The following is a 21,631-nucleotide window of genomic DNA, read 5'->3' as shown; positions in this document are numbered from 1 at the left end:
CACAGACGCCACAATAACATTTCAGGCCAGAGGCACGGCGCTTGCTAACAATGAAACACAGGCGGAGGCAGGCAGTGGAACTCTAGCCTGTGGTGCCTGTCATTTAGACAGAGAGATGGGTAGATGACGACCGAGATCAATGGAGTCGAGGGCCCGTTGATAGCATGAATGACAGGTATCACAAGGCGGCCCGGGATGGCTACCTGGACCTGCTGAAGGAGGCTACGCGGAAGGACTTGAACGCGCCGGATGAAGATGGCATGACACCGACGTTATGGGCCGCTTATCATGGCAACTTGGAGGCTCTGCGACTTATCGTGGGCAGAGGGCAAGTAGGCTTTTAAGAACTGAAAATGTACTTTTCGTCACGTGTGGAATGTTGTATTCCTTTTGCTCAACTCGTGCAGTAGCTAAGGATAGATAGTGTCCATATCTCGTGTGGTTAATAATATTGTGTAATAAAACATTTAAGTATTATTGCGCACTCTTATCATGGATAGATACGATAGGTAAAGTTCCCCCTGTGTTAAATAGTTATTCTATTGCCCACCTATACGAGCTAGCCTACCCCTTCATGCAGTGCTCTGTGTAGTTTGTGTATATTCTCCAATGGAACGCATCACCTCTGTAGGAATTAGGTCCGGTCTAGTAAGATCTGTAGCGTTAGGTCTGTAACTTTAGGTCAGGTCTGTAACTTTAGGTAGGGCTAGTATTAAAGGTCTGTAACATTAGGTAGGGCTAGTATTAAAGGTCTGTAACTTTAGGTAGGGCTAGTATTAAAGGTCTGTAACTTTAGGTAGGGCTAGTATTAAAGGTCTGTAACTTTAGGTAGGGCTAGTATTAAAGGTCTGTAACATTAGGTAGGGCTAGTATTAAAGGTCTGTAACATTAGGTAGGGCTAGTATTAAAGGTCTGTAACATTAGGTAGGACTAGTATTAAAGGTCTGTAACATTAGGTAGGGCTAGTATTAAAGGTCTGTAACATTAGGTAGGACTAGTATTAAAGGTCTGTAACATTAGGTAGGGCTAGTATTAAAGGTCTGTAACATTAGGTAGGACTAGTATTAAAGGTCTGTCACATTAGGTAGGACTAGTATTAAAGGTCTGTAACATTAGGTAGGGCTAGTATTAAAGGTCTGTCACATTAGGTAGGACTAGTATTAAAGGTCTGTAACATTAGGTAGGGCTAGTATTAAAGGTCTGTAACATTAGGTAGGACTAGTATTAAAGGTCTGTAACATTAGGTAGGGCTAGTATTAAAGGTCTGTAACATTAGGTAGGACTAGTATTAAAGGTCTGTCACATTAGGTAGGACTAGTATTAAAGGTCTGTAACATTAGGTAGGACTAGTATTAAAGGTCTGTAACTTTAGGTAGGGCTAGTATTAAAGGTCTGTGACATTAGGTAGGGCTAGTATTAAAGGTATGTAACATTAGGTAAGGTCTGTAACATTAGGTAGGACTAGTATTAAAGGTCTGTAACATTAGGTAGGGCTAGTATTAAAGGTCTGTAACATTAGGTAGGGCTAGTATTAAAGGTCTGTAACATTAGGTAAGGTCTGTAACATTAGGTAGGACTAGTATTAAAGGTCTGTAACATTAGGCAGGGCTAGTATTAAAGGTCTGTAACATTAGGTAGGGCTAGTATTAAAGGTCTAACATTAAGTAGGGCTAGTATTAAAGGTCTGTAACATTAGGTAGTGCTAGTATTAAAGGTCTGTAACATTCTGTAGGGCTAGTATTAAAGGTCTAACATTCGGTAGGGCTAGTATTAAAGGTCTGTAACATTAGGTAGGGCTAATAAGAAATAAAGTAACAGTAGTCTACTGACTGATGCAGGATAAATAAAGTAACAGTAGCCTACTGACTGATGCAGGATAAATAAAGTAACAGTAGTCTACTGACTGATTCAGGATAAATAAAGTCACAGTAGCCTACTGACTGATTCAGGATAAATAAAGTCACAGTAGCCTACTGACTGATGCAGGATAAATAAAGTCACAGTAGCCTACTGATCTTTAGTTTGTTCTTTGTCTGTGGCAGGTTAGCCACACCCATAATGCCTTGGTGGTCAGTGGGGATTTATTGAAGTCATGTATGTTCGTTCCATTGAAATGAACTGTTTTGGCTCGGGGTAAACAAGTAAAAGTTCACCAATACCACCACCACACTGACCACACTAATAGTGCATACTGTAGAGAGGCCTACCTACTGAACATTTCCTGTACTTTTATTGGACAGTATGTTTTCTGTGTTTTGCAATACCATAGAATAGAATATCACATAATATAATATCATAGAATAGAATATAATAGAATACCATAGAATACCATATCATAGAATCGAATATCAGAATCAAATATATTATAGAATAGATAATTTCATAGAATATCATATAATAGAATACCATAGAATATAATACCATATAATAGAATAGAATATCATATATCATATAATAGAATATCAGAATAGAATATCATAGAATATCATATAATAGAACAGAATATCATATAATAGAATAGATTATCATGGAATAGAATATCATGGAATAGAATATCATATATCATATAATAGAATATCAGAATAGAATATCATAGAATATCATATAATAGAACAGAATATCATATAATAGAACAGATTATCATGGAATAGAATATCATGGAATAGAAAATAATATATCTATTGTTCATTTGGTTAGAACAAAAATTGCCTTCTCCTTTTCCTCAAATAACCCCAGACATATATTGACTGGCACAGCTATGGTCAGCCAGGAGGATATAGCCTAGCTGTGTAGACCAGTTTAATCATGAACCTTTCCATTGATAGACTATTAACTGAGTAGGTTAGCTAGTTCCAGACATTTAATGCCACATAGTGCCCCTAGCAGTGCCCTGAGGCAGTGGTTCAATCCCCCTGTTCTACCAGTCACTCTACACTACTGTATCAGTGCCCTGAGGCAGTGGTTCAATCCCCCTGTTCTACCAGTCACTCTACACTACTGTATCAGTGCCCTGAGGCAGTGGTTCAATCCCCCTGTTCTACCAGTCACTCTACACTACTGTATCACTCATTTCATATTCTATATCTGTCAATAAAACTTCCAAATACCCCCCAAAAATATCACATTGGATCTGATAAATGTTTTGTTGACGTGATGATGTGCATTGATTGATTTGGCCTCGCCCTACTTTCTTTGTGGAGGGACTACTGGCTCCAACTATAGACTAACCAATGAGCAAGCTACTGCTTAGTTATGTCACTGTTTTTCAAATAACCATAAAAGTGTCCATCTCTAATCATATCCTAGCAACATAAATGTTTGCCAAAAAAGGAAGCCTACCATGATCAGTTAAGGCTGTTGTTGTATCCTCTCCTCAGTTTAAAAACACCAGAACGTCAGAGAGGGTGAGATTAGAATTCTAGATGTAGAATGTTACTTTACTGGTTATTGTGCAGGTCAGACTTATGTGATGCAACAATGGACATCTCATCACGTCATCATCATGCCATTTCTTCTTTCAGTAAAAACGTGTAAAGTGTAATGCTTTTTTACAGACAGACAATGTCACTTAGTTTCCATGCATGTCATTTGTCAGTAGCTATAAAATTAATTCAGATCAAACATTCTAGTCAGGATAGAAAATGAATACATCTAATTTGGGACAATCAGTGCAAATGACCAGTGGCCAATGAGCCTGTTTAGATAACGTCAGGTTCAAAACTTATGGCATCCTTGATAAAGATTTTTTTTAAAGACTGTATGAAATAATACAAATACTGAGATATTGTATGCACAAAAAAAAGGGAAAATATTAATTTTATATACTAATTAAATTGATCAGAGAAAGAGAGTGTTTAACATGTGATAAAAAAAGATGTGTAAACATTTCCCAATTTTATTGAGCGTACAATCAAATCAAATTTGATTGAGCAAACAATATAACTCAGTATTTGTATTATTTTATACAGTCTTTTTTTGCTCATCTTTATCAAGGGTTGCCAATCATTTTGGACCTGACTGTATGTTGGGTTTAGATTAGGAAGCACCAGTAAACTGGAGTACACAAAGCTCTCTTCAGTGTGTTTCTGGCTGACCTGGTTTCCCTTCCTGTCCAGATAAAGAAGCCCATTAGCAAAGTAGTTCATTGGCAAAAGTTCTGGGGGAATTCTCTCTCTAATCTCTATTTCTCTCTTTCTGTCCCTCTCGCTCTCTCTCTCTTTCTCTCCATAAATGTGTATACACCTAATATGGGTTGGGGGGGGTCCTGTTTGAGTGTTTAAGACAGGGGCTTTCACACATCCCTTGTGTAGGGGGGAGATTGTAACGACAGTGGTCACATAGAGAACTAAGTATCCCTCCACAAAGTGGTATACGAGGGTGAAGGTGGTTGGAGGTAGGGTGAAGATCGTACCAGAGCAATAGGCTGGTGAGGGCCTCCGTACTCCCAGCTGGGGTTTCAGACCCTTATCTTTCCATGGCTCAGTTATCTGTTTCACCAGGGCCCTGTCAGGTGTCCTATTGGAAATGACACGTAAAGCTCTTACAAGATGCCACCTTTTCTCAAGCTTCCAAGGCTTTTGGTAGAGGTGGGGACAGTGGAAAGGGGAGTCTCAGTCAGTGGTGGGACATAGGGAAAGCCCAGTTTCAGCTGTTCTGTCAGCAGTATTCAGCTTTCAGAGTCCAGGAGAGGACTGGGGAGCTTGAGGGGTTCATAGGTGAGGTAGAGGCTGAGCTGGTGGGGCTGGGCTGCTAGATAATCTTTCTTTCATATGAAAGCAAAAGGAGCACTTGTATGAGCTAGGATGTTCCATGTTGAGAGGGATGGATGCTCCCAGCTCTTTCTTCTTTGGGTTGAAAAAACAGAGTTTGTCTGGTGGGGTAACTTCTGTTGTGGGGAGATGAGGGAGCCTGACAGGTGTGTAACTCCTGTGTGTTCTCAGGTTCTGCTCACCGACGTTCCCAAACTCAGAGAAATTAAATTGATTTTCCCCGGACGTTTCACAAACTCTCAGCTGCCATCTCCAAGATGGCCTCTGGCCGCGCCCCGCTGGTCGATGGTCTGCCTGTGGACTTTTGTAAAAAAGTGAATTGGACAGGACTTTTTGTGTGTGTTGCGTGAGTGCGTCAGAGGAGTTGCAACTAAGCTGTTGGTGGGTGGCTTGAGTGACCTAAAGAACTGGAGGCCTGTGGCGTTGTTCTGTGGGGACTATAAGGTCTTTACCAAGGTCCTCTCTAACAGACTGAAGTCCCACTGGGACCAAATGTACTGTGTACCAGGATGCTCAATCACAGACCATCTGTTCATAATCAGAGACATAATAATCAAGGCTTCAGAATGTGGACCTTCTTCCTTAGAAAGCCTTTGATAGGATGGACCAGGAGTATCTGTTCAATCTGCTGTCTGCTTTTGGCTGTGGGGAGAATGTTGTGGTCTATGTTAAAATGTATGGTGAAGGTGGGTGGGGGGGCTGAGTAGGGTAGCCTGGGTAGGCCAGTCTAGGTAGGCCAGTCTGGGTAGGGTGGCTGAGTAGGCCAGTCTGGGTAGGCCAGTCTGGATAGGGTGGGACATTTTCCAGGGATGTCCTCTATAGAGGCAGCTATGCACACTTACTATTGAGGAACTTCTGGGCCTGCTACACAGGAGGCTGTGGGCAGTGTGTGTGCCAGGCAGGGTTGGGGACAGGTGGAGCAGTATCAGCATATGCTGCTGACGTCTCAGAGATGGTTAGGGAGGAGCAGAACCTACGGGGTCTAGTTTGAGAGGTTACAAGGGGGCGTCTTCGGTTCAGGTCAACTGGAACAAGAGTGAGGCTCTTATGTGGGGCATGGAGGGACAGGGTAGCTTCCAGGGGGGTTGCAGTGGGTCTGTGAAGGGCTCAATATTCTTGGGATGTATCTGGGCATGGAGGGGTGGGTCAGGAAGAACCGGGAGGGAGTGTCATAAGTGGTGGTGTCGAAGCCAGGAGAAGTGGAGGTGGCTCCTCTACCAAGTGTCATACAGAGGGAGGGTGCTGATCATCAACAACTTGGTGGCATCGTCCCTATGATATAAACTGTTCTCAACGGCCCCGGCGGTCTGCTGCCTGTCCAGGAGGGGAGACAAGGCCTCATGGACCTGGAGAGCAGGGTGGCAGGCTTCCGACCCAAAGTGGCACAGAGACTATACCACACTGATGATGGCTGGAGGGAACTAGCATGTGCTTAAAGATCCCTTCAAGGTCGTTCAGCCACCCTGCAGGGATGTTTAATGGCATCAAGAAACTAGCTGACCTACAGCTGCTGGATGGTTGGCACAGCAGGCAGGACTCACGTCTCTGAGGCTGCTGGAGAGAGTCATGGGGAGGTCCAGGTGGCACTGCCTAAGCCACCGTTTCCACCATTGCAAGTGACAGCAGACACTAGGGACATGCAGGAATGTCCGGAGGACGTACTGATTTTTAACACTCTGATCCTGGGGAAGTTTGCGAAGGTGGGAGGCAATGCACTGTTCACCCTCAGGGTCAAGGAAGTTAGGCACAGCAGGAGCTTAGCGGGAGTGAAGGGGCATCAGTGGCAGGGGGTTGTGGGGGGCTGAGAGCATGGCAGGGTGTAGGTGGAGGGTGCTCTATAAGCTCCCACTGTCTAACAGGTCAGGTGACCGAGGGATTCAACCAGTGAAAGGGCCAAATGTGTTTGGTGTAATTTGTCTCCCTCTCACCCTGTCTCTTTCTCTTTGTAATTTCTCTCTCCTCTATTTCTCTCTTTTAGTGTGTCTGCTTTTGCCAGGCATAGTCCGATCTCTCGTTCTCTCACACAGACTAAAAAGTGGGCCTTGTGTGCATTTCAGGAACACAAATATACTGTAAGCAAATGCCAAATTAGGTTTGATGTGGTTCATTAGTCCTCTGTGCATTCCACCATTTTGTTGAGGGAAAATGCACACAAAGTAACACAATGGCAGGTCCACTTAGACAGTGTGGTGATAAAAACCGATAACAACCCTAGTTCTAGGAATTCCCACGGTATTCAGCTTATAAAACATTTACTACACTGTGTACTGTACCCATCTCTCACTGATTATGATGAACAGCAGTTCTAACACCATGAAAAAGTGTGCGTGACATGTGGTACTAAAAATACTTCCATAGTCATAGTTTCTCACAACACCAGTGACTGGCTACTAGACAGCAGCACCCTTGAGATCCAGGGAGACCATTTCAGTGATGTCTGACAACTTTATTGGGTTTGCTGCTGAAATACAGGCCTGGCAGATTTCCAGTGGATTTATAGTGAATTTAGAGGGGATAGTGAAACAGTAGCAGTAGGGAGCGACAATCTGTCATCCTATGATGTAACAACAAGCATAGTCAGGATACTGAGGACAGTGGAGTCCTTTTCAAATCCATTCTTATCATATTTTAAGTGAACAGGGTTTATCGTGTGTTATTATTGGGCTATGACCTGCAGTAAAAGGTGCCCAGAGAAGAGTGAGGGATGTGTAAAATCATGTCATGTCTAACAACTGGAGCTGTAATTGCATAATAAACATTATGGATCATCAAATAGCTGGTCGGCTGTAGCTCAGTTGGTAGAGCATGATGTGTGCAATGCCATGATGGTGCGTTGGATTCCTGGGACCAGACATAAAATGTATGCATCAATGTAAGTGGCTTTGGATAAAGTGTCTGGTAATTGGCAGATATTATATAATAGCACTGATATTTAGATTTATTTGAGATTTGTCTGCCCAGAGGCCCGGGCATTTGTGACACAGTCCTTTAAAGCACTTGACCCTTTGAGTCCTTTGCACCCCAAAACATTTACCAGGAGAGTAGACAAAAAAGGAGCCCCAAAAGACGCTGATAATCAAAAATGAGAAAAAAAATCTTTATTAGCATTTTGATAAATAAAGACTTAATGAAGAAAAGTACTCTTGTAACTCAGTTAGACTGTGATATATATTCTTAACCTGTTACGGCTAGACCCCTCGACAACATCCGGTGAAATTGCAGAGTGCCAAATTCAAATTAAATTACTATAAATATTAAACTTTCATGAAATCACAAGTGCAATACATCAAAAATAAAGCTTAACTCCTTGTTAATCCAGCCGCCATGTCAGATTTCAAAAAGGCTTTACAGCGAAAGCAAACCATGCGATTATCTGAGGACAGCGCCCAATCATAGAAATGCATGACAAACATATTTTAACCAAGGAGGTGCAACACGAAAGTCAGAAATAACGATATAATTCATACCTTACCTTTGAAGAACTTCTTCTGTTGGCACTCCAAAATGTCCCAGAAACATCACAAATGGTCCTTTTTGTTTGATAAATTCCTTCTTTATAGCTCCAAAATGTCAATTTATTTGGCACGTTTGATTCAGAAATACACCTGTTCCAACATGACTACAAATGATATAATAAGTTACCTGTAAACATGGTCCAAACAACTTTCCTAATCCAACCTTAGGTATCCTGAAACATAAATAATCAAATCAAATTTAAGACGGCATATACTGTGTTCAATAGCGGATAAATTCAACGTGGAGTTAGCTCCAGGTCGTGCGCAACAAACAATAAGAGTCCACTTGGCTTGACACTCACAATGAGCAGCTGTACTTCTTCATTTCTCAAAAGAAAATCATCAACCAATTTCTAAAGACTTGCAACAAGCCATAGGAACTGTAACCAGGTGCCTCATAAATATAGTTTCCCATAGAAAACCAATTGAAAACACAGTAACCTTAATTTATTTTTCCTGGATGGTTTGTCCTCAGGGTTTCGCCTGCCAAATAAGTTCTGTTATACTCAGATATTTTTTTCACAGTTTTAGAAACTTTAGAGTGTTTCTATCCAAATCTACCAATTATATGCATATCCTAGCTTCTGAGCCTGAGTAACAGACAGTTTACTTTGGGCACGCTTTTCATCTGGACGTGAAAATAGTGCCCCCTAGCCCGAAGAGGTTTTAATAGAACAGACACAACCTAACCCTACCTGATCCTAACCCTACCTGATCCTAAACCTAACCATACCTGACCCTAACTGAACCTAACCCTAACTGAACCTAACCCTACCTGAACCTACCAGACCCTAACCCTACCTGATCCTAAACCTAACCCTACCTGATCCTAACCCTACCCCTGATCCTAATCCTAACCCTACCTGATCCTAACCCTACCTGATCCTAACCCTACCTGATCCTAACCCTACCTGATCCTAACCCTACCTGATCCTAACCCTACCTGATCCTAATCCTACCTGATCCTAACCCTAACCCTACCTGACCCTAACCCTACCTGATCCTAACCCTACCTGATCCTAACCCTAACCCTACCTGACCCTAACCCTACCTGACCCTAACCCTACCTGAACCTACCGGATCCTAAACCTAACCCTACCTGATCCTAACCCTACCTGATCCTAATCCTACCTGATCCTAAACCTAACCCTACCATACCTGACCCTAACCCTACCTGAACCCTAACCCTACCTGAACCTACCGGATCCTAAACCTAACCCTACCTGATCCTAACCCTACCTGATCCTAATCCTACCTGATCCTAAACCTAACCCTATCTACCTGACCATACCTGATCCTAAACCTAACCCTACCCCTAACTGAACCTAACCCTACCAGACCCTAACCCTACCGGATCCTAAACCTAACCCTACCTGATCCTAACCCTACCTGATCCTAACCCTACCTGATCCTAACCCTACCTGATCCTAAACCTAACCCTACCGGATCCTAAACCTACCTGATCCTAAACCTAACCCTACCTGATCCTAAACCTAACCCTACCTGATCCTAAACCTAACCCTACCTGATCCTAACCCTACCTGATCCTAACCCTACCTGATCCTAACCCTACCTGATCCTAACCCTACCTGATCCTAACCCTAACCTAAACCTACCTGATCCTAAACCTAACCCTACCTGATCCTAAACCTAACCCTACCTGATCCTAAACCTAACCCTACCTTATCCTAAACCTGACCCTACCTGATCCTAAACCTAACTCTACCGGATCCTAAACCTAACCCTACCGGATCCTAAACCTAAACCCTACCTGATCCTAAACCTACCTGATCCTAACCCTACCTGATCCTAACCCTACCTGATCCTAACCCTACCTGAACCTACCAGACCCTAACCCTACCGGATCCTAAACCTAACCCTACCTGATCCTAAACCTACCTGATCCTAACCCTACCTGATCCTAAACCTAACCCTACCTGATCCTAAACCTAACCCTACCTGATCCTAAACCTGACCCTACTTAACCCTACCAGACCCTAAACCTACCTGACCCTACCTGACCCTACCCCTAGCCCTACCTGACCCTAACCCTACCTGATCCTAAACCTGACCCGACCTGATCCTAAACCTGACCCTACCCCTACCTGACCCTAACCCTACCTGATCCTAATCCTACCTGACCCTACCTGAACCTACCAGACCCTAACCCTACCGGATCCTAAACCTAACCCTACCTGATCCTAAACCTAACCCTACCTGATCCTAAACCTAACCCTACCTGATCCTAAACCTAGCTGACCCTAACCCTACCTGACCATACCTGATCCTAAACCTAGCCCTACCTGACCCTAACCGGACCCTATACAAGTACAATACGCCTTACCCAACCCTGACCATACCTGTACAGTAGAATAAGCAGGTCAGATGAATTCAAGGATGTTTCATGTATACAGAATAGTAGAGACCAATATAAAGTGTATTTTTGAATTGTTCTGTTATTTTGTATGCGTCTGTGACCCCTCAGTTCCTAGAAGATTTAGACAGTGACCCCTTAGTTCTTAGACGATTTAGACTGACCTCTCAGTTCCTAAATCTTCTAGGCTGTGACCCCTCAGTTCCTTGAAGATTTAGACTGACCTCTCAGTTCCTAGAAGATTTAGACTGTGACCCCTCAGTTCCTAGAAGATTTAGACTTACCAGACCACATTTGTCTTATGTTCCAGACAAGACAACACATGCAAAACAAGACACTAAAATTGGCACACTAGAGAGGAGACAGCAAATACATTCCGGAGACCCAGTTTGAACCCTTGTAGGTAACACTAGACTGTGAGACACCAGGGTTGGGCAGGTGATATTTTAATAATTTGGCTCCCTGAGCTAATGCAGAGGCTTTAGCTCAGAAGGCTAAGTACAGTAATGTGCACCTTTTTTCTCAGAGTGCAGGGTTCCATCTAGGACCAAAAAGGGTTCTTCAGCTGTCCCCATAGGGGAAACCTCTGAAGAACCCCTTTTGATTCCAGGTAGAACCCTTTTGGGTTCAGTTTAAAACCCTTTCCACAGAGGGTTCTACCTGGAACCAAAAAGGTTTATTCTATGGGGACAGTCGAAGAACCCGTTTGGAACCTTTTTTACTAAGAGTGTGGATTGTCAGATCAGGGCAGGAAGAAATTAAAGTCAGGCAAGTTAGAAGTTAGTTAATCCTATGGCTCTCCTGGGGGGGGGGGGGGGAAATCAGGATCAGGCAGGTGAGGTGTTAATCTGCTGGCGTTTCAAGTTAATGCCTTTTAACTCATTGGACTGTTGTGTTGCACACGAGACCCGGGTTGGTCACACCAGAAATCAAGGTCAGGCTGGTGAAAGGTGCTAATCCTGGCTCTGGTTGGGACTAGCGTGGCAGGCACACAGCTTCTCCGTTGTCTGTGAAAACCTTGCAGCTTTGTCCATCAATAATGTATCCCTAGCCCCTGCGACCAGTGCAATGCTAGCTGCACCTCATCAACTATTGATCAAGCCTGTTGGAGAACTAATGCTACAGTATATAGGGATGCTACGACGGAGCTCAAACCCTGTCAAAGCATTTGTTGGAAAGTCAACTGAAATCAACTCAATTATTGCCTAAAGGTCATCTGGAATGTTTTTTTTAAACAGTTCACGGTTGCCCCTATCACTTCCATTGATTGTTAGCTAGCTAGCGGTGGCTAATGTTAGTGAAGGTCCTAATGGCTTTTCAAAGAAAACCCAAGTCTGTAATTTTCCAGTTTTTATATCAGGTAAATCCATTTGAATTCAACCACTTTTTGACAGCATCCCTGTAGATTTATACAACACTTTCCATTAGAAATCCAAGGCTTAAAAACAAAAGGTGTCCATGTGTGCCGATGACTCACGTTTTGTATTAAGTTCACAATCTAGATCCCTGCAATGTCTCATTGAAGATCTAGATAACTCTTCAGGACTAAAACCTAATTATGATAAGGGAATTTCAATAGAAAACTTGTAAAAATAGACAAGATCCTGCAACCATGGAGGTATATACCTGTCTATTTATGGACAAATTGCCCTGATTAACTCCCTAGTTGTATCTCAGTTTACTCACTTATGGCGCTGCCTACTCCTGATGATTAGTTTCTCAAATCATATGAGCAAGAAATATTTTGTTGCAAAAGGGTTTTCTAATGATCAATTAGCCTTTTAAAATGCTAAACCTGGATTAGCTAACACAACGTGCCATTGGAACACAGGAGTGATGGTTGCTGATAATGGGCCTCTGTACGCCTATGTAGATATTCTATTAAAAATCAGCGGTTTCCAGCTACGATAGTCATTTACAACATTAACAATGTCTACACTGTATTTCTGATCAATTTGATGTTATTTTAAGGGACAAAAAAACGCTTTTCTTTCGAAAACAAGGACATTTCTAAGTGACCAAAACTTTAACGGTTGTGTGTGTGTACATATATATACTGCTCGACTAAAAAACAATCTTGGTCGACCAAACAATCAACCATCAACTAATTGGGGTCAGCCCTACATGCCTTGCACCACTTATTAGATATATTAGCTTGATAGCAAACGTCCTCGCCATGTGATTTATCATAGTAATAAGCAGCAGCAATCTAAAGGATCAGATGGAAAACATGCCAGGAAAAGTGATTGGCTGAAATTATGAAGTAAGTGGATGGAGAAATACAGTTGTCAAACTGTCATTTTTTTTGCTCTTTTATTTATTTATTTAACGTAAATGGAGTTTGTGTTCAGATCATTTTTATATTTGCATATGTAACTTAGACCCTACTTCACATCATCTGAGGTTGTGCCTCCATCGGTTCAGACACAACATGTAAAGGTTTAAAAATGTCAATTTCTTGAAAAGAATGTTTTTTTTATAAAGTATCAAAAAGTTTGACAACCCTGTTTGTAAGCTTTTAAAAGATCATCTCAACCGTTGATCTTTTCCAGTGATGAAGACATGTGTCATGGTATGGTGGGGTATGCAACATGGGTCAACATTGAGCACCTTTATCTCAATGTCAAAAAGAGTCACTTTCTGATCACTTCTACAATGGGCAAATATGTATGGAAGGTGTCTAGAAAGTGATTGGATTGACTGTTGTAACAGGACCTCTTTCACCCCTCTGCCCGGTTGACACTAATACAGATGATCTTCCCCATGCTTGACTATGGGGATGTCATCTACAGTTCAACATGCAAGGGGTCCCCAGAGGAGCAAGATGGGCTTCATCATTCCACCATTTTGTTGAGGGAAAATGCACACAAAGTAACACAATGGCAGGGCCACTTAGACAGTGTGGTGATAAAGTAGCCGATAACAACCCTAGTTCTAGGAATTCCCACGGTATTCAGCTTATAAAACATTTACTACACTGTACTGTACCCATCTGTCACTGATTATGATAAACAGCAGACATTGACATTTCCATCAATCGGCCTGTCAACAGATCCTCCAGCTATAGAACAGTGTTGAATAATACCTGACCTCTACTGTACAAGTAGAATACACTACCTGACCCTACCTGACCCCCTAATGGGCTACCAAGTGGCGCAGTGGTCTAAGGCATTGCATCTCAGTGCTAGAGGAGTCACTACAGACCCTGGTTTGATCCCAGGCTGTATCACAACTGGCCATGATCAGGAGTCCCATAAGGCGGAGCTTGGCCGGGGTAGGCCGTCATTATAAAATAAGAATTTGTTCTTAACTGATTTGCCTTGTTAAATTAAGGTTCAATAATAAATAAAACCCTACCAGACCCTAACCAATATAAAGTAGATTTGTTTCATTGTTCTCTATTATTCTGTGTACATCTGTGACCCCTCAGTTCCCGTCCTTCTGTGTTGTCACATGCCCCCGTCCTTCTGTGTTGTCACATGCCCCCGTCCTTCTGTGTTGTCACATGCCCCCGTCCTTCTGTGTTGTCACATGCCCCCGTCCTTCTGTGTTGTCACATGCCCCCGTCCTTCTGTGTTGTCACATGCCCCCGTCCTTCTGTGTTGTCACATGCCCCCGTCCTTCTGTGTTGTCACATGCCCCCGTCCTTCTGTGTTGTCACATGTTTTGTGATTTGATTTATTGCACCACACTTCCTAGTCATCACTGGCCAGGCCGTCATTGTAAATAAGAATTTGTCTGTAGTCCTTTACAGGCAGCTTTGAACTCTGATAAGGGCCTGTATCGTAAGGCAGTGGATGTATAAATGTGCACTTCACATTTCCATATCATTAAACACTCATGTAATAAACAGTCAGCATTTATGCACACTGATATACAGTTACAAGATGACATGGTGTTATACCCTGGGTTTGTTCTGAACAGAATGAGTCTGTTTGATGTACAGTTACAAGATGACATGGTGTTATACCCTGGGTTTGTTCTGAACAGAATGAGTCTGTTTGATGTACAGTTACAAGATGACATGGTGTTATACCCTGGGTTTGTTCTGAACAGAATGAGACAATGTTTGTTATATTGGAACAAAGATTTGCCGTGGACCACGCATTTGAATGCACTCATGACTCCATTCTACGTGCAAAATATTTACAATCTGCTGCTCTGAATTGCCTTGTGAAAGTCTTAACACTAATGTCATGTTATAATGGAGCTCTCATGTTGGCTATAGAACATACAAACACCCCTTATAGTTGAAGACTCTCCAGTCATAGAAATGCATTGAAATGACTTAGGAACTGTTCACACTTGGAGAGGTGTGTGGCCCCTTGGAGACACCAATTAGTCCTCTCACTCAAACCCTTGTCATTCTATTGTCTTATGTTGCACCTACCCCAGATGTTACTGAATGTATCCAGAGTATTTTCTGGTTCAGTTAAACAAATGCAGTAAAAAGTGCTGTAAATGTAAAACGAAAAATCACATTAAATCAACAGTGGATTCAGTCTTGTGTCAGGTGAACTGTTGTCCTCACCTTTAGTCTAATACTTGTCCCATAATCTCCAAACTGTTCCCTTTTAATTGCTACTATAATTATGCATATGCTTTCCATACTTCCTCTGAGGAAAACATTTCATTTAGCCCAATGCCCACCAGTGTAAGGGGTTTTAACTGACTCACCTGGATAAATAAAATATATACATTTAAAAACTAACCGTTGATTAAAGTTGGTCTCCTGGCCCATAGACTACTTTCAGGGTCAGGAACCATCTAACATCAAGTTGTAAAATCATGAACTTCCCCTTTAAGATCAGCAATAAGGTTAGTGTACCACCATCCCAAATCTGACAGCTGTTTATACAATGCCTTTAAATAGAGGAACTTCCTGTTAATATTTAAACCTCTGAAAGGATAAATTTAAGTACAAGCTGGCAGTAAACAGGACTTCACCTTTGATGTAATTCCTATAAACAATTCCCTTTTCCTGGGAATAGAACTGAAATACAAATCACGTTGTGATATGTTATCAATGTTTTATGGAACACATTAGAACTCAAATCTGCCCCTCAGCCCTAAACAAATATTAGTGACATTAAGTCAACTGTACTGTCCCTACACAAATATTAGTGACATTAAGTAACCTGTAATGTCACTACATTGGGCAAACTCAGCTCCAATGCTGCGCGACTGAAGGAATTGAGCATGACATCACCAGGTAAGCACACCCTGGTAGTACGCTCCTGAGTCAGGGGCAGCCGGACTGGCCCGGGCCTCCCGTGAAACAAGACACTGGTTAGTGTAGTGGTGTTGACAAGCCGGTGGTTGTGTTACAGGCTGACTGTAGTGTAGAGGTTTACAGTGGGGCAAAAAAAGTATTTAGTCAGCCACCAATTGTGCAAGTTCTCCCACTTAAAAAAAGATGAGGCCTGTAATTTTCAGCATAGGTACACTTCAACTATGACAGACAATAAGAAAAAAAATCCAGAAAATCACATAGGATTTTTTATGAATTTATTTGCATATTGTGGTGGAAAATAAGTATTTGGTCAATAACAAAAGTTTCTCAATACTTTGTTATATACCCTTTGTTGGCAATGACAGAGGTCAAATGTTTTCTGTAAGTCTTCACAAGGTTTTCACACACTGTTGCTGGTATTTTGACCCATTCCTCCATGCAGATCTCCTCTAGAGCAGTGATGTTTTGGGGCTGTTGCTGGGAAACACGGACTTTCAACTCCCTCCAAAGACTTTCTACGGGGTTGAGATCTGGAGACTGGCTAGGCCACTCCAGGACCTTGAAATGGTTCTTACAAAGCCACTCCATTGCCCAGGCAGTGTGTTTGGGATCATTGTCATGCTGAAAGACACAGCCACATTTAATCTTCAATGCCCTTGCTGATAGGAGGTTTTCACTCAAAATCTCACAATACATGGCCCCATTCATTCTTTCCTTTACACGGATCAGTCGTCCTGGTCCCTTTGCAGAAAAACAGCCCCAAAGCATGATGTTTCCACCCCCATGCTTCACAGTAGGTATGGTGTTCTTTGGATGCAACTCAGCATTCTTTGTCTTCCAAACATGACGAGTTGAGTTACCAAAAAGTTATATTTTGGTTTCATCTGACCATATGACATTCTCCCAATCTTCTTCTGGATCATCCAAATGCTCTATACCAAACTTCAGACGGGCCTGGACACGTCTGGCACTGCAGGATTTGAGTCCCTGGCGGCGTAGTGTTTTACTGATGGTAGGCTTTGTTACTTTGGTCCCAGCTCTCTGCAGGTCATTCACTAGGTCCCCCCGTGTGGTTCTGGGATTTTTGCTCACCGTTCTTGTGATCATATTGACCCCCACGGGGTGAGATCTTGCGTGGAGCCCCAGATCGAGGGAGATTATCAGTGTTCTTGTATGTCTTCCATTTCCTAATAATTGCTCCCACAGTTGATTTCTTCAAACCAAGCTGCTTACCTATTGCAGATTCAGTCTTCCCAGCCTGGTGCAGGTCTACAATTTTGTTTCTGGTGTCCTTTGACAGCTCTTTGGTCTTGGCCATAGTAGAGTTTGGAGTGTGACTGTGAGGTTGTGGACAGGTGTCTTTTATACTGATAACAAGTTCACAGGTGCCATTAATACAGGTAACGAGTGAAGGACAGAGGAGCCTCAAAGAAGAAGTTACATGTCTGTGAGCCAGAATTCTTGCTTGATGTAGGTGACCAAATACTTATTTTCCACCATAATTTGCAAATAAATTCATTAAAAATCCTACAATGTGATTTTCGGAAAAACATTCTCAGTTTGTCTGTCATAGTTGAAGTGTACCTATGATAAATTACAGGCCTGTCATCTTTAAGTGGAAGAACTTGGGGCGGCAGGGTAGCCTAGTGGTTAGAGCGTTGGACTAGTAACCAGAAGGTTGCGAGTTCAAACCACCGAGCTGACAAGGTACAAATCTGCCCCTGAACAAGCAGTTAACCCACTGTTCCCAGGCCATCATTGAAAATAAGAATGTGTTCTTAACTGACTTGCCTGGTTAAATAAAGGTAAAATTAAAAAAATATATATTTTTTAAAACTTGCACAATTGGTGGCTGACTAAATACTTTTTTGCCCCACTGTAGGTCCTAGTGGAGGCTGAGGTGCCCATGGGGTCATGGTAGGCTGATGGTAGGGGAATGGAAAGCATGGAGAAGCCAGAGAAGTCCTCTAAACGTAATGACAACAGGTCCAAACAGTGGTATTGTTCATCTCATAACTTGTATCTGTTTGGTGTCATTAAGGCTTAGTTTACTGTGGTGCTGGCGCTGTGGCTGCAGAGATGTATCAGTGCTGAAGGGTACTGTGATGTAAGGTTAAACATGATTTATGAAGACTCGATGAACAGCCCATGGGTGAGATCTGTGCTGAAATCATGATTTAAAAATCATGGGCTTTCTCACAAGGTACCTGCTATGTTTAGGAGTATCTGAGTGGGTTATCCTTCTCCTGGTTCATATTACTCACATATATCACTTACTGAATGCCTTTGGAACAGAACAGCATGACTTGTTGTAACAGCATCATCACCTCTGTCTTGGCACGGGTCTTCGTTGGCACTGTAAAGAGTTGGGGATGATCTTGACATCGTTGCAAAATGGATGTTTCAAGTACAGGTAAGAGTGGGAAAAAAGTATCTTGTTTACTAAGAGCACGTATTTGTGGTGCATTAGATTTAGCTTGATATTTTCACATTTGGGACTACTCCATTGGTTCTGGGGGGGACTAAATCCAGCAGTTCAAGTATTTGAAATACTTTTACATAGTCCTGTTCGTCCCAGGTCTGTGTACAACGTCCATATTAGAATGAAGACTTCCTAATATGGAGGCCATATGTGTGTGTGCTATATGCCCGTTGCTTCTTTCAGCCTCTCTGATCAACATTCTAGCTGATTTCTATACTTCCTCTTGTTCTGCAGAGGCAACCCCGATAAGTGTGACATATGGGGGAACACGCCTCTCCACCTGGCGGCCGCCAACGGCCACCACAACTGCCTGTCCTTCCTGGTGTCCTTCGGTGCCAACATGTGGTGCCTGGACAACGACTACCACACGCCCCTGGACATGGCCGCCACCAAAAGCCACATGGACTGTGTCCGCTACCTGGACTCCATCGCCGCCAAGCAGTCAGCCCTCAACCCCAAGCTGGTGGGGAAGCTGAAGGAGCAGGCTTTCCGCGAGGCCGAGAGGAGGATTAAGGAGTGTGTGAAGCTGCAGCGGAAGCACCACAAGCGTATGGAGCGCAAGTTCCACAAAGAGGCGGCGTCGGAGCAGTCCATGTCAGACGCCATGAGCTTCTCCAGCTACACAAGCAGCTCTGTGAGCCGCAAACTGCACCACCTAAACACCACCACTGTCAGTGTGCCATACTCTCAGGTCAGTACAAACAGCACCACCAAAAACCACCAGTCAGTGTGCCATACTCTCAGGTCAGTACAAACAGCACCACCAAAACACCACCACTGTCAGTATGCTATATTCTCAGGTCAGTACAAACAGCACCACCAAAACACCACCACTGTCAGTATGCTATATTCTCAGGTCAGTACAAACAGCACCACCTAAACACCACCACTGTCAGTGTGCCATACTCTCAGGTCAGTACAAACAGCACCACCAAAACACCACCACTGTCAGTATGCTATATTCTCAGGTCAGTACAAACAGCACCACCAAAACACCACCACTGCTGTCAGTGTGCCATACTCTCAGGTCAGTACAAGCTGCACCACCTAAACACCACCATCAGTGTGCCATACTCTCAGGTCAGTACAAGCTGCACCACCTAAACACCACCACTGTCAGTGTGCCATACTCAGGTCAGTACAAACAGCACCACCTAAACACCACCACTGTCAGTGTGCCATACTCTCAGGTCAGTACAAACAGCACCACCTAAACACCACCCCACCACCCTGATCTATTTCACCTGTCTTGTGCTTGTCTCCACTCCCCTCCAGGTGTCTCCCAAATCAGAGTCAGGCAGGATCAGGACAGGCAGAAAGGTCAGAACTGGGAAGGCTAAGGGAAAAAAAACTAGAACACAGGAACACTCTGTTAGGACTTAACGGGACAAGACAAACTAGCAACAGACCAACAGAAAACTCAGGTATAAATACACAGGGGATAATTGGGAAAATGGGAGACACCTGGAGGGGGGTGGAGACAAGCATAAGACAGGTGAAACAGATCAGGGTGTGACAGTGTGCCGTACTCTTAGGTCAGTACAGTACAGCCTCATCCAGCCATTTTTGGCTTTTGAATATTTATTTAAAGGGACATTCCACTCCAAAACCAATTTTTTTCAGATAAAAATGGTTTGTTTTTTTAAAGTTAAAAAATAGTCCAATGTCAAGAGGAGTGCACATTCCACACCACTGTTTGTGTAGCTCCAGCTATATGATGCCTCAAGCTAAATGAATGAATGGTAAAGATGAACACAACGCATCTGGAAATAATACGATGCTTCTCTTTTCCCTTCATTTAGGATTGTAGTACAAAGCTGCATCTATAAAATGAATGACCTGGGATATGGACTTATCTCAAGTTTGACAAATTTTTAATTTTGGGAGTGTAATGTCCCTTTAATTGTCAACATGGCGTACATAATTATAGACTGCAAATAACTGTCATTGTATCCTCTCCTTTCTCCACTGATGGGAAATGCTGCTGTTCCAACTGTTGTGCATGTGAAACGATACAGCAACAGACATAACAGATAGGGAGTTTCACATGCACAACAGTTGCATGTGACAATTAAAGGGACATTACACTCCCAACATTAAACATTTGTCACCTGTTAAATTTGAGATGTGTGCTCCTCTATAATTAGTGGTTGAAGCCTGTGTTGCTCTTTGTACCTGCAGGCTACTCTTCACGCCACAACCCGAGGCAAGACCAAGATCCAGAAGAGGTTGGAGAAGAGGAAGCAAGGGGACGGGACCTTCAAGATCTACGAGGATGGCAGGAAGAGCGTGCGCTCCCTCTCGGGCCTTCAGCTGGGCAACGATGTCATGTTCCTTAAACAGGGAACCTATGTCGGCCCTCGGGACCGCGCAGGGCGCCGCGGCAACCTCCGAGACATATTCCACGGAGACGCCAACGACGACGCCATCTCTCGTGCCATCAGCGAGCCGGACTTGTCTTACCGGCCCGACATGGAACACTCTGAGGTCAGCACCGACTCGGGCCACGACTCTCTCTTCAACCGGCCCGGTCTGGGAACCATGGTGTTCCGACGCAACTATATCAGCGGTGGCCTGTTCGGCATCGGCGGGCGTGACGAGGGGAGCCTCGGCGGAGGAACCGAACGGGCTGGCAGCACCAACGTGCGGCTGCGCAGCCGGCTGCGGCGTTCGCCCAGCCTGGACGATGGGGGGGACAGCATCGGCAGTGCCAGCAGCCTCCGGGAAAGGAACCGCCAGGAGCTTCCCTGGGACGAGCTGGAGCTGGGGCTGGATGATGACTGTGAGGCCGTGACCAGCCCGTTGGAGGTGTTCTTGGCTGCGCAGACCATGGGCGAGTTCCTCACCGTCTTCAGGCGGGAGAAGATCGACCTGGAGGCGCTGCTGCTGTGCTCGGACCAGGACCTCAAGAGCATCCACATCCCCCTGGGGCCCAGGAAGAAAATTCTAGATGCCTGCAAGAGACGTCTGGAGACCCTTGAGGACCCTGACTACATCGAGGACACCCTGCTGTGAATGGTGAATGACACTTTTGGATCTGAAGATGCTGTGTAGGTACTGTATACCTCTACTACTGTGATGTTCACCTACAGAGTAAACCTAGCCTACAGAGTAAACCTACACTACAGAGTAAACCTAGCCTACAGAGTAAACCTACACTACAGAGTAAACCTACACTACAGAGTAAACCTAGCCTACAGAGTAAACCTACACTACAGAGTAAACCTACACTACAGAGTAAACCTAGCCTAGCCTACA

General features: G+C 43.6%; 2 protein-coding genes across 2 annotated transcripts in view; one reads left to right on the top strand and one right to left on the bottom strand.

The window, feature by feature from the left end:
* The window catches only part of LOC124000002 (proton channel OTOP2-like), a 49,262-nt gene extending 29,501 nt beyond the window's left edge, over nucleotides 1-19,761 (bottom strand). Inside the window, exons 1-2 of the mRNA XM_046306067.1 lie at nucleotides 19,618-19,761; nucleotides 18,169-18,247 (exon numbers count right to left, since the gene is read on the bottom strand). Coding sequence (XP_046162023.1) covers nucleotides 18,169-18,215 — 47 coding nt within the window. The 5' untranslated portion in view covers nucleotides 18,216-18,247; nucleotides 19,618-19,761. The remainder of the gene's footprint in view (nucleotides 1-18,168; nucleotides 18,248-19,617) is intronic.
* Nucleotides 21-21,613, top strand: ush1ga (Usher syndrome 1Ga (autosomal recessive)). Its single transcript, XM_046306069.1, has 3 exons — nucleotides 21-328; nucleotides 18,608-19,064; nucleotides 20,555-21,613. Exons 1-3 carry the CDS (start codon nucleotides 165-167, stop codon nucleotides 21,386-21,388), a joined length of 1,455 nt encoding a protein of 484 aa, XP_046162025.1. The 5' UTR covers nucleotides 21-164; the 3' UTR covers nucleotides 21,389-21,613.
* Nucleotides 21,614-21,631: the final 18 nt, after the last annotated feature.

Source organism: Oncorhynchus gorbuscha, linkage group LG16 (genome assembly GCF_021184085.1).
Source record: "Oncorhynchus gorbuscha isolate QuinsamMale2020 ecotype Even-year linkage group LG16, OgorEven_v1.0, whole genome shotgun sequence".
NCBI classification, from domain to species: Eukaryota; Metazoa; Chordata; class Actinopteri; order Salmoniformes; family Salmonidae; genus Oncorhynchus; species Oncorhynchus gorbuscha.
Note: the sequence above shows the minus strand (reverse complement) of the source record. Positions and strands in the feature narration are given on the sequence as shown.